This window comes from Odontomachus brunneus, unplaced genomic scaffold (genome assembly GCF_010583005.1).
Source record: "Odontomachus brunneus isolate Ranch 3 - 2012 unplaced genomic scaffold, Obru_v1 Obru_scaffold_036, whole genome shotgun sequence".
Classification (NCBI taxonomy): Eukaryota; Metazoa; Arthropoda; class Insecta; order Hymenoptera; family Formicidae; genus Odontomachus; species Odontomachus brunneus.
Genome location: NW_022639486.1, coordinates 683,236 through 695,442, shown reverse-complemented (window position 1 = coordinate 695,442; position 12,207 = coordinate 683,236). Strand labels below are relative to the sequence as shown.

The 12,207-nt window shown below is 43.5% G+C and overlaps 1 protein-coding gene across 11 annotated transcripts in view; it reads left to right on the top strand.

Annotated features, from left to right (window-relative positions):
* Nucleotides 1-12,111, top strand: part of LOC116843900 (NAD kinase-like) — a 22,745-nt gene extending 10,634 nt beyond the window's left edge. For 5 of the 11 annotated variants that reach the window (XM_032814804.1, XM_032814801.1, XM_032814800.1 and 2 more), the window contains 7 exons: nt 4,313-4,396; nt 7,670-7,799; nt 8,354-8,476; nt 8,647-8,818; nt 8,889-9,241; nt 10,086-10,168; nt 10,936-12,111. In XM_032814804.1, coding sequence (XP_032670695.1) covers nt 4,313-4,396; nt 7,670-7,799; nt 8,354-8,476; nt 8,647-8,818; nt 8,889-9,241; nt 10,086-10,168; nt 10,936-11,128 — 1,138 coding nt within the window. In that variant the 3' untranslated portion in view covers nt 11,129-12,111. The other 6 variants (XM_032814799.1, XM_032814807.1, XM_032814798.1 and 3 more) reach the window with 6 other exon arrangements.
* Nucleotides 12,112-12,207: the final 96 nt, after the last annotated feature.

The following is a 12,207-nucleotide window of genomic DNA, read 5'->3' as shown; positions in this document are numbered from 1 at the left end:
AGAGAGAGAGAGAGAGAGAGAGAGAGAGAGAGAAAGAGAGAGAGAGAGGGTAACGATTGATTTCGCGCTGTCTCACACACATACGACTCATCTTCCATGACAACACGACGTGCCATCTGTGTCCACTTGGAGTAAAAGTGCAATTTCCCGACGATACGTGGCTGACGACATTAAACGTGACATCACGACGATCGTCCTGCTTTTCGGAGTGTCCATCTCTCGCGATGGTCTACGCGAAATTACGTACTGATATTTAGCTGCACGTGTACCTCAGCCAGCATCCGCTCGAATCACGAACGCCGCGGGAGCACTTTTTGTTGCTCCTTTCTTCGAGAGCGAGAACGCGTTCACCTTTCGCCGCACATTCCATCCGATCCGGCTTTTGCTCGATGGGCTCCCGTACGGCTCGCTCATGGCGCCTCCATTGCGCGGAATTTCAAGAATTTACGCCCGATGCAATCGATTACCGAACCGCGCGTTCTCTCCGTTTTCTCTTCGCCGGTCGGGGCCAAACGGCCCGCGCGTCTCGTCGCGGGCCAGGTCGCTTTTCGAATCGAAGATCGAGTCTCGCGTTGCGATCGTCAATCCCGTCGCTGCGGATGCACCTGTGTACTCTCCTCGGCCCTATCGCAGCGATTGGTATGATTGTCGCAACGTTACCTTAGAATCTAACGGGCTGCCTAACTAACGCGGCATGTCGACATGTGCTCATCGTGATACGAGCTGTTTTCGAGTGAGGGAACTTTCGAGTTGCTCAAAGACGAAGCGTTCCAGTAGTGTTTCTTAACCGAGCACAGGAGAAAGTTTCTTCTCGTGTGATCTGTCAGACGAAACTGAGAAGAAAAAGTATGCGCCTCGGCGACTAGACCTATCCCAACGATTCCAAGGAGTTAACAACGGAAGTCAACTGCACCGTTTAGCTGGAGAAAAGGAGCGACTGTTGCAAAAGCGAGACCGACAGATATCATTGGCCTGTCAGGAACGATGATTGTCAATTCTCTCGATTTTCTCGAGGTCTCGCGCTTATCCCGATATCTCGCGGCCAGTCATCCTATTTGCCTGCGAGACAGCGTGCAGCTTTAAAGGGCGATGCGTGTCTCTCGCCGAGCGCTTGCTCTCGTAACTACGCCACCGCGCACGAAGAAAGCGCTGTTACATCAGCACGTATGTGTGCCTTGAGCAAGAAAAAATAACTACGCGATCGTAGAGGAGGTACAGCGACCAACGGACGACAAAAATATCCTCGCATTTCGCCTCGAGTGCACCGACACCGCGCGACTCGTGTTCCTCTCTTCGCGAATTCAGCTCTAGAATTATTTCGGCACCGCGTGGCTGCAATCGGAATCGTTACCACCTGTCGCGAAGCATCGACGCGAACCTCACTAACGGATCGTTTACCGACCGCCAAAACTGCAATCATCTCCTTATAATTGGTATCTCACAGTCGCCCACTATTCAGTGATCCATGTGTGATCCATTCCGTGCGTTACTCCTCGCTTGGGCCGCTCGCCAATCACAAGCTCGACATCGTCATTAGAAATACACTGTCAATAAGCAGATCGTTGTGCGACGGTCCCGCACTTAATATCCAGTGGTCTTCGCGTACGACAAGTCGCGTCCGGAAGACTGAGTGCGCGTTGTTGGTGCTGTTGCCGGTTTTAATGGTGATTCAATGGCAGTGACTTAGAGAATATTCAAATCGAAAGTACACGTTAGTCGTACGATGTCACGATGTCTATATCGAGATACTGAGTTAAACAGGAGAGATCGCGCGGTAAATCGAAGTAGCTTTGGCGCAAAGTTTCGCGCGAAGTTCAAGGTCCGCGCAATTTGCTATTCGCGTGGTAGACCGACTTATTCACCAAAGTGTTTTCATGCAAATACGTTTCTCCCTTAACGCGAGTTCGATACATCGATTTGAGACCGCTATTCGATCGTATCTTACGACGCTTGTATTTTGTCTTACTTGATGCACAACTATGTTTGACTTCTTCTCGCTGAATGCTTCTTCTAGTCAGAAGCTAAAAAAATCGAGATGCGGTAACGGTGAAGTAAAGTCCATATAAAATATCGTTTGTGCAACATAAACTGGACAAGATCACAGTTGAAGTCGTGTTTCAATCGATACACTCGAAGATAACGAAAGATCTGACTTTGAAGCACGATCTCGGAGTCGTCGTGACGATATCTGCAAATCGCAAAGTATCGTGGAGTAAACATACAATACAAGGTCGATCTTTGAAGTTCAGACGTCCATTCAAGACGAAAACGCTCATGATTCGATTGGAACTGAGTGTAGAAATCTAATCGCGTTCGTGAAAGTCGCATACTTTGTAACCGTGAAATTGCAAGACACTCTAAGAGAGTCATCTGCCTAATAATCTCCGACAAATTGAGTAAAGTAAAAGGTGGAAAGTTTGAAATGAGAAAGGAACGAAACTGAATGACTATCACGACGTCGCGTTCATGGCGGAACGAATTGCCTCGGGAGTATGACGGTTTGTCATCGTATTTTTGCAGATATATTATCGTAAGCGTCGCGAGTCGCAGAGCAAACGGTGAAACGGACTGCCGACAGCGTTGATTTCGAGAACCGTAATGGTCCTTGCTGATCTCACGTGGATCTCAGAATAAATAAGTTTGGCAAAAGATCTCGCGTACTCCTACGATCCGCGCGCCTAGTAGCTCGCCCCAAGGCTACTTCGCCGATTCACACATCACACAGTCTGCTGAATATCAATTATCTTCAAAATAATCAGCGTTTAAAACAACTGTGCTATACTAATCACGATAAATCGTGATATCTTATCAGCGCCCGACGATACTCACTGTGAACTTGATCAACTCTTGTGAATCTTTCGCAGCGAGTCGAGACTTGTTAGTCATCGTTAATTGCATCGCGAACACCCTGAAGTACATCGCGCACGCTGTCGCGAAGCACTGTTCTGTTTTGTCTAAGAAACGCGCTGTCATCCGCTAATGTATAAGATGACAGATTCGAGCCTAGCCTCGCACGATAGTGACGGTATGCCGGACAATGACATCTGCGACGTCGTCGAGTGGGAGTGCAACGGATCGAACGTGTCGTCGATGACGAATATCCCGCAAATTCGTGTTCTCAGGTAGACATCTTAGACATAGTCATTTAGCCACCGCGAGCCATAAATGCCGCTTTCCAGCGGCTAACGATTCACAAAGACTCACGCTCTTAAAAATAGGAGTTCGATCTTGGAGTTCGATGGGATATTTGCTGGAGACACCCGATATATAAACAGTGCGTAGTTGTGAAACCGTAGCAGTTCCGTATTATCAGACTCTCAGATACACAGTACAGATTAGAAAAAAAAAAACCAATAAGAACCCACGCAAGATGTCGATTGCGAAACACATTATATTCACAAAGCAACCAAGAAAAGAATCAACGAATTCCTCGAAAAACAACCACATGTTTTGGTTATCATCCCGACTCTCTTCAGTGAAAATGAAAAGAAGAGATAATACACAAGTATTATACGGGGTTACAGATTTATAACGCAAATCTGCAATATACCGGAAGAACAATCTCTTTTGTTAAAGTATGAGATGATATTCCATACTTGCGATAAATCCTCATCTGTATAATATATATTTGTGCATTATTTCTCCTTTCTATTTCCAAGTAGATTAGAATGATGACCAAAATGTTTGATTAAGTTTTCAAGCAGTTTTCCTCGTTTCTATGGTTTATTTACGATACAATGTGTTTCGCAACCGACATCTTGTGTGGGTTGTTATAAGTCTATTTTTAGCACGTGTGTTTGATCGTAGTAATTCCCGGATCTATCTCGTGTTTGACTACAGCACGAAGATCGTGGAATAGGATTGTGGAATAAGAAATAGAAATTGACGAATTTGAATAATTTCGCTGTAAAATGTGTTACCTTACGAGAAATGCACCTGACGTGTCGCCGTCTGACTTTTGTTAGGCCAATATGACGCGAGGTGTTTGACGATAAAGAGTCGGAAAAACTCACACGGCACGCTAGTGCGTCGTAATTGCAACTCGTGCGTGTATCGATAAGTAATAATGTCAAGAGCGGCAATCGCCTTGACTCGACTCAGTCGTGATTAATATGTGAAACGTGAGGCTGATTGTGCAAACCTTAGTTTTTACCAGTTTTTTCTTTTCCGCACCACGAGCGCAACATTATACGCACGATCATCGATGTGTCGAATAATGAAAATAAATAGAAAATGATAGATTAAATAGAAATTAATTATAGATGAATAGAAAATATTTCTCTAATCTATTCGTTCTTCTTTTCTATTTCAGGAGGACAAGGAGTTTAAATGCACCCAATCCGTATCAACTGTTCGGGCGATGCGGGCGTATCATGAAAAATTCCGCGTCAATTGTGTAAGTAACCATTTTGCTGTTCCACTTGCAGGGGAAAATGGCGTTGAAAGAAATGTCTGATTAATTGCTCCATCGAACGTATTTCTATCACATTAGATCTATAATCACATTAGAAACGGATATTTTTATTATTCATAAATATTCTCGAACGCATGCTCTTTCGATCTATCATCCATGTCGATCTACATTTTAAAACACGCGTTTATGTCGCGCTAACAGTCCTTCGCTGTCGCTCACGCGCCTGTTCGACATTACCATCGATAATTAAACTTCAGCAAGAACGTTCCATGGTCGCATTAATTGCTATTGTCGATAAAATTCGCGATACTCATAAATCGTAATAGGTCAATTATCACAGTTGATTATCGATTAAAAATAGTTATTAATCTTCAACACGCGGTAAAAATCTTTCAAACGCTTCGCGCCTCATTCGTTCGGGCTGTATTCGCTTTCTTCGGAGGGTTAAGCTTAACGATCATCTTCATTAGCACACAATCACAGACCGGTAAGATTGTAATCGGCACGTTCGTGTAATAAATGTCGAACATACTAGAATCGCGCGGCTCATTTGCGTTTCTTTCTGCAAGGTGTGATGACTAAGCGCGACTTTATACAATATCATAGCGTTTGAAATGCAGTATTGATATATTACTAATAATTTCTATATGACATTTCCGCTTGTATTTCGGTTTCCTTTGCCAATTGTGTTATCGCGCCGTAATGCTGTGTTGCTATTGACCGTGTCGCTTTACTTTACGACACATCGACACCGGTTTAAATTCATTTTTAATGATTCGTTGAGTAATCTCGCTATCTATACAATTTTATCAAGTAATTCTGGAGGAGATGTAAATAGCAGTGCACTCAACTTATGTCCGTTTATATTAACATCGATTAAATCTTAATGTGAATGTAAGTCTTTGCTGAATAGAATTTCAGCTTAGATTAAGGTTTGATCGAAACAGTTGATAGAAACAGAACTAGATAGGCCTCGCATAAAAAAAACAAAAATTTTCGTGGCATGTATTTTCTTAAAAAATTACTTTGAATCCCCCCAGCCCAAATTTCAACTCATAGGGAAGCTCTGGATTATATTCATCACCTAAAATTAACACGTTCATCTATCCCCTTCTTAAATTCACTGTCTAATCCTAATCTCAATTGTCCTATATCGTATCATCATTGAATAATTGCGTGCTAAAGGAGAGAAACCTAGCTTCTTGCTCTTTACTTTCCTGAGCCAATAAAAAGATTTATATTAGACAAATAGATGAAAAATGTGTCAGCAGATGGATAGAAATTGTGAAACATCTTGCAACTTGACGTACGCCTATTTCTATCTTTTTCGCTTCAATTTTTGCAGATGCAATTCATAGTTCTTTTATTCCATGCTGTTTACGTAGAAAGTCCGAGAAGACTGACAATGCGCATTCGCGGTCGATCAGAATCGTCGTGAATATCAATATACTAGGAAACAATTATGAAATCCACAATAATGAATATTAATCGCGTGTATGTAATGTTTTGTCCATTTAAAAAGAAAGAGCGTGCGAATCGCACAAGCTCGCAGACATAACAGCGAATCACGCACTGATGCCTCGATTTCCCGCGCTGTCACGTGATGCGCAGACGCGTGCGCAGCTCGGGCATGCACGTGCATCGCTTCCCTTGAAATACATCCACGACTTAGTTGTGCTTGCTCAGTAAACGCGCGTCCCTCAACCGGCACCAACATCATGGTCGGAACTGAAAGGTGGGCCGTCAATCGACGTGCACTGCACTTTTTCATCCCGTGGCACATATAACATTGCACCGCTCATAAAATTTACCTATCGTGAAATATTATACATCGGCACTTTTAAGCCACACACATCCGGCGGGACACGAAGCGAACACCTGATAAACTCATGTGTAGTGTTCGCTAGTGATAAACTACACTGAATATGGATTATTCCGCGATTTTCCTCGAAATAGTGAATTCAACGTAAGTCCGTGTTGTTCATTGTTCCAATTACATTGTTTCCTGATAGATATTTAAGAGTCATTCCCGAGACATTCTCAACGTCATCGTCATCATCGTCATCGTCGTCGTCGTCGAAGCACACATCACGCTTTGTCTCGAAGAGGCGCGCGAAACTCTATTGCCATGCGATAATGGCATAAATACACGTCGGCATTACTGATAAATATTTGAAGTTACAATTTACACAGATAATCGTCTGGCAGTCATCTTTTTATTAAGCGGCCATGTACGTGAAAAAGCATGAAGACTCGCGGCGATTCGGATCGGTGCGCGAGAAAACGCATGCGTGTTCAATTGTGCGTTCAATTGCGTGGCGGTAAAAATGAACTGCGCGACGGTGACGCGCGGCGTTTAGTAAGCGCGCGATCCTCGCAACGGCATCGTCGCATCATGGTCGGCACTATCAAGTGGGTCGTGGCTTTACTTTTCATATCATTGACAGCTGACCGATAATAAAAAAAAACCGACATAAAAAAAAATACATGCTTGTGATCGCCAAAAATATCGACGCGTTTATCGTATGTTTCGAGTGTTCGTTAAATAATTGCGTCAGGCGCTTTGTATGTGGTCGCTCGTGGTTTGAAAGAAAAGAGAGACTGTGCAATTAAAGGGTCTTGCTTCGGGAAGTAGAAGAAACCGCAAGAAATTGCCGTGGATTCACGCGTTTTGCTTTTTCTCGCGTGATCATGACGGTTTCCACAGATTCGTGTGTGTGTAATGAGTTAAATGTGAATCTTCTCTTTTTCTCTCTTGCCACTCGTACCTGAACTCGCAGGGAGATAAGTAGAATACGCGAGTCAAATCACGCTGTAATCATATACACACATCGCTGGAATCGCTAATAGCGGAAGAACTGACAATACAAAATCGCCGTCGGGTCATGAGCAGCGGAAAAAAACAATAATACGTCACAACCTTTTCGCGTTTCGTCGGCGCTCACCTTTGCCCCGTCGCGTCGATTGTTCCCTGACGTTTATGGACGCAATTACGGCGGCTCATGAATAATTAGATGAGCCCGTAGAATCGATAGACAGCGCGACAGGTCGGCCGTTCGACAGGAAGGACACGCGAGATCCGTTACTTCGCTTACATAAAATACCATTAATCCGCATTTCTCTTTTGAACTTCGCGATAAGTTTTTCCGCTCCGTAACAAGAGATATGAGCGAGTTACGATGACGAGTTCTCCAACCCAGCTGATGATTATGCATTAGAAGAGGGTGGTGTATAACGGTTTTTCTCCGCTTTCAGGGCTATCCAAGATCCAGCCTCTCAGAGGTTGACGTGGTACAAACCACCACTCACCGTTCTGGTCATCAAGAAGGTTCGCGATTCAGCGGTTTTGCCGCCGTTTGTTGAAATGGTCACATGGCTGATACAGGTGATTATATCCTGATGATAGTATACCAATTTATAAAGACCACCAGACGAAGATTAAAATATAATCAATCGGAAGATTGATTAACGCAAAGACTGGTCATCGACGCGAACAGCTTATCTTCCATAATAAAACGTTACAAAACGTGAATTTGCACTTAATTTACATGAAAAACACAGCGCATTTTTTAATGCTTTTATATTTCCGTATCTTTTCATCATATTCTTTTTATTTATTCCTGACGTCGCATTAATGCAATACCTTACCCTCTCTTTTTTCGCTCGCTTATTTAAAATATATTAACATAGTTAACATATGCTACATAATATTAAAGATATTATGCAAGTCGAGAGTTAAGCGTCGAGAGCTGTCAAAAGACAAAGACACAAGCTGTGAGAAGACTAAAAAATAACCGACCTTGATTCATGAATTATAACTTGCTTACCTGTTGAAAGGAGTATCACAGTTAAAATGCTGAAACTACATGTCATAAATTCATACCTGCCTTCACAATCGACACTCATGAATAGAACTCTAGAATTTCATTTCTGATTTAGGAGAAACAAATGGTAGTGTTTGTGGAAGCTTCAGTTTTGGAAGATGCGGCTTTAGCCAGAGATCCAAGATTCCAAGGAGTCCGTGATAAATTGCAAACCTTTAGGGACGGAGATGATTTGCAGGTAATAACAATCGGCTCGCTCAAACAAGCTATATAATATGGAATATGTTTCTCGCGACTTTCCATATTATGACTAGAGACGGAAAATCAAATAATAAAGCTAAAGTTCATTTGCTCGCTTATCGCACTCGACCCGACTCTTCATTGCAAAACAAGTTTGTCTGTTTTCAGGATCGTATTGATTTCATCATCTGCTTGGGTGGTGACGGCACTCTTCTCTACGCTTCTCTGCTGTTTCAACAATCGGTGCCGCCCGTAATGGCATTCCACCTCGGCTCTCTGGGGTTTCTCACCCCCTTCGAGTTTGATAATTTCCGTGACCAAGTGACCAACGTTCTCGAAGGTGAGTGTTTTCTTGAATTCATCAGTTCGTTCGTTTCACCTCATTCTGCATTCATTTTTTTTGACACCAGGTCACGCGGCCTTGACTTTAAGGAGCCGTCTGATGTGCATCATCGTGCGTAGAAACGAGGAGGGTCAGCCAGATAAGCCACCTACGAAGCTGCTGGTGTTAAATGAGGTGGTGGTAGATCGAGGGCCTTCACCTTACCTGTCCAACATCGATCTCTTCATTGACGGCAAGCACGTGACAAGCGTTCAGGGCGATGGCTTAATTGTGAGCACGCCAACCGGGTCGACCGCCTACGCGGTCGCCGCTGGTGCCAGTATGATGCATCCTTCAGTTCCTGCCATCATGATTACACCGATTTGTCCTCACTCTCTGTCCTTCAGGCCGATCGTCGTACCTGCCGGCGTCGAGCTCAAGGTAGTGACATGGCTGACGGAAAGAAAAGAGAACGACGAAACGCGCATCTTAAGACCGTTAACCTGTGCAGCGGTCGACTCGAAATTTTGGAGCAATTCGGAAGTGTGAATTTTAGCTTCTGTCGATAAGATCGCGGAGAGAGAAAAGGCGTTCGCGCATAACGCGTCTACTAATGAGAATTAGCGCGACGCCACATTTTCGCGCGATCGGTAAAAGTTCTTTCGCCGAGAGCCACGGGTCCGTGTCAATGCTCCGTAGAAGGAAACCTGGTTCCAACGGACGTCGCCCGCATTCCCAGACCATTGCGCCGCCTCGTTCCGCGTAAAAGCCTTTGGAATTTTTCAGAACACGACGGAAGCGACTCGTTTCTTCGCGTGGGAACTCCGGATTAAGGTCGCGAATATTGTTTCCGCGGCGGGACGAACAGCTAGGATAGTTTTGTCTAATTTCGTCGAGTTTACATAGGGCATTCTTAAACGGCCGTTAAGAACACGTTTCCTCTCACGCGCTATCGTCGCGAAACGATCGTGACGAAGTGCGTAGAAAAAGAAGAGAAGGTCCGCGATGAGCGGTGAAGCAAGCACTCGAACAAAGATAGATCCGAATCGAGAGATTGACGTTGTTTCGTGCTGAACGCGAGTCGTCGGTACCCGCTGCGACCACTCGGCAATTAACACCGTCGTCTTGCTTTCCACCGCAGATCTCGGTTTCACCCGACAGCAGGAATTCCTCATGGGTGTCCTTCGATGGTAGAAATAGGCAAGAGCTGCTGCACGGTGACAGGTAAAACATAAACGTCCGACAGTCCCCGTCTAATCGTTTGCTTTTTCTACAATTATTCCAGATAATGGCGAACAACCAGGCCCGCAGTACAGCTTACGTCTCTTTCGACGGTCGCAATCAACAAGAGCTGCGTGTTGGCGACAGGTCTGTCCGTGGTTATTTCATACAGCGCGCGCCTGTCTCGCCTTTCTCTCTGTCGCCTCGTCGCATTATTATATGACGCATTTTTGCAGTTCTTCATTTCCGCAAATTCTACAGGATATAATAAAAAACATGACATTTTTCTCATTGATTTGTCTAAGTCGTTTCATGTCAAGACTTCATTTGTTTTCTTGCTTAATTTCAATCATTTTTTTCTCGACTGACACACCGCTTTGTGTTTTTATGAATGGTATAATTTATCGATACCACGTTCCTTTTTGAATGATCAAAATAATATATGAATATGCTTGGAATTCGTTGCCCGGCTCCATTTCAATTTATATTCTTTTCGCTGACCATCTCTTACGATATATCACACGATATAAATATCTTCCTGAAGCGAGACGTTGGCTGTCCTGCGGGGTGACGGTACTTTATTTTTCATTATTCATAATGCGAGAAACATTTCATGCATAGAATCCTTCTAGAGACTCAGGGTTTGAGAAGAGGCTTCGCTTTACACACAAGAAAATTTCATCTCGAACTAATACTCCCTTAAATGCAAAACATCTTACGAAATAAAAATAATTTCCCTCAATTTTTGCTGCGAATGTGCTTAAAAGATTGGAAAGCAGCTCGATAAGTGCGAGAAAATGATCTTGTTGTAAAGTAAGCTTCCGACGATATCAGCTTCCACGTGGAATTTCTATATTAACGCACCTATGACAGAGACCGGATAGTCTTATGAAGAAGATTGTGTAATTTTTCAGCCTGAGAGTGACTACTTCCATTTACCCGGTGCCTAGTATTTGCGCGACCGACCAGATCACCGATTGGTTCGACTCGCTAGCCGAATGTCTTCACTGGAACGTGAGGAAGCGACAGAAGCATCTGGACGAATTGAGCGACCTTACGCATTCATCCAGCAACGACACTCTAGACTCCCTCGATCGAGACAGCTAAGTCAAGCGGACAATTGGCGAACCATAGCACACAATCGACAATATTTGGCCAAGTTTTTACGCACTCGGCTGAGAAACCCCATAAATCAAACATCGATCGGACAGTTGTGTAACACAAACGGGCGATAGAAACCCCAGTCGTTTTGTCAGATCAAAGGACTTTAAAGAGTGAGAGTCGTTGGTATTCAAAGTGGAATCACAGAAAGTGAATATTTTATCGGCATTTTTTCGCGCGTTTCGCAGTATTTTTGACGATGGTCGAAAAGTAGGTACAAATTAGGCAACCAATGAATTAACGACGGGGAAATATTGCGTTAAAACCGTTCATTCAACAATATCGTTCCCGTTTCTCTACGAAATCTGCCGTCAAACGGTGCGGTGACTGAGTGTTGGTAAAGTTGTACTCTACAAGCTTATATTTTCTGGTACAAAACAAGTGCAAGTAGAGGTACTGTAAATCCCACAAGTGGAGTTTGACCAATATTTATCCAGTTTGAGTCGCAAAGCAACACGCTGGAATCACGCGGTTTGTGGATTCTGTAGTTCTAATCAATCTTGATTGATGTTACCCAAAAACGAAAAGTCCCGATCATAAGATGCATTTGTCTTCGGAGAAAATTTAAGTTAACGACGAAGTATTGTCCGATTCGTTATTGTGATATTTACAAACTGCTGTACGACTAACACTCTTCGTACGTTTGTCTACTGCAGATCAAAATCGAAATGTCCTCTCTCCGCAAAGTGATGTACTGATTAACACAAAAGTGCATCAAGTATTTTGTACTCTATATCGGAATTACACTATCGGTATAGACTATTCTTATATTCTAGCGTTTTTTCTAGATTAATATGATTTAAGTAACCGTCAGCAACAATGCCCTTGCTTTTTTTACTGGTCATAAAAAAGGCGATTCAGTATGAGTCGATTTATTGTAAATCATGCCGAACGTACTTTTTCCTATAATATAAGCCTTTTTAAGAAAATCTGTGTCATACATTCTCAATCCTCCCTCAGTCACGTGTAGTTCTATACGGTGACGTGAACTCTGTTGCGAGAGATACACGAAGTAGGGGAGGAAA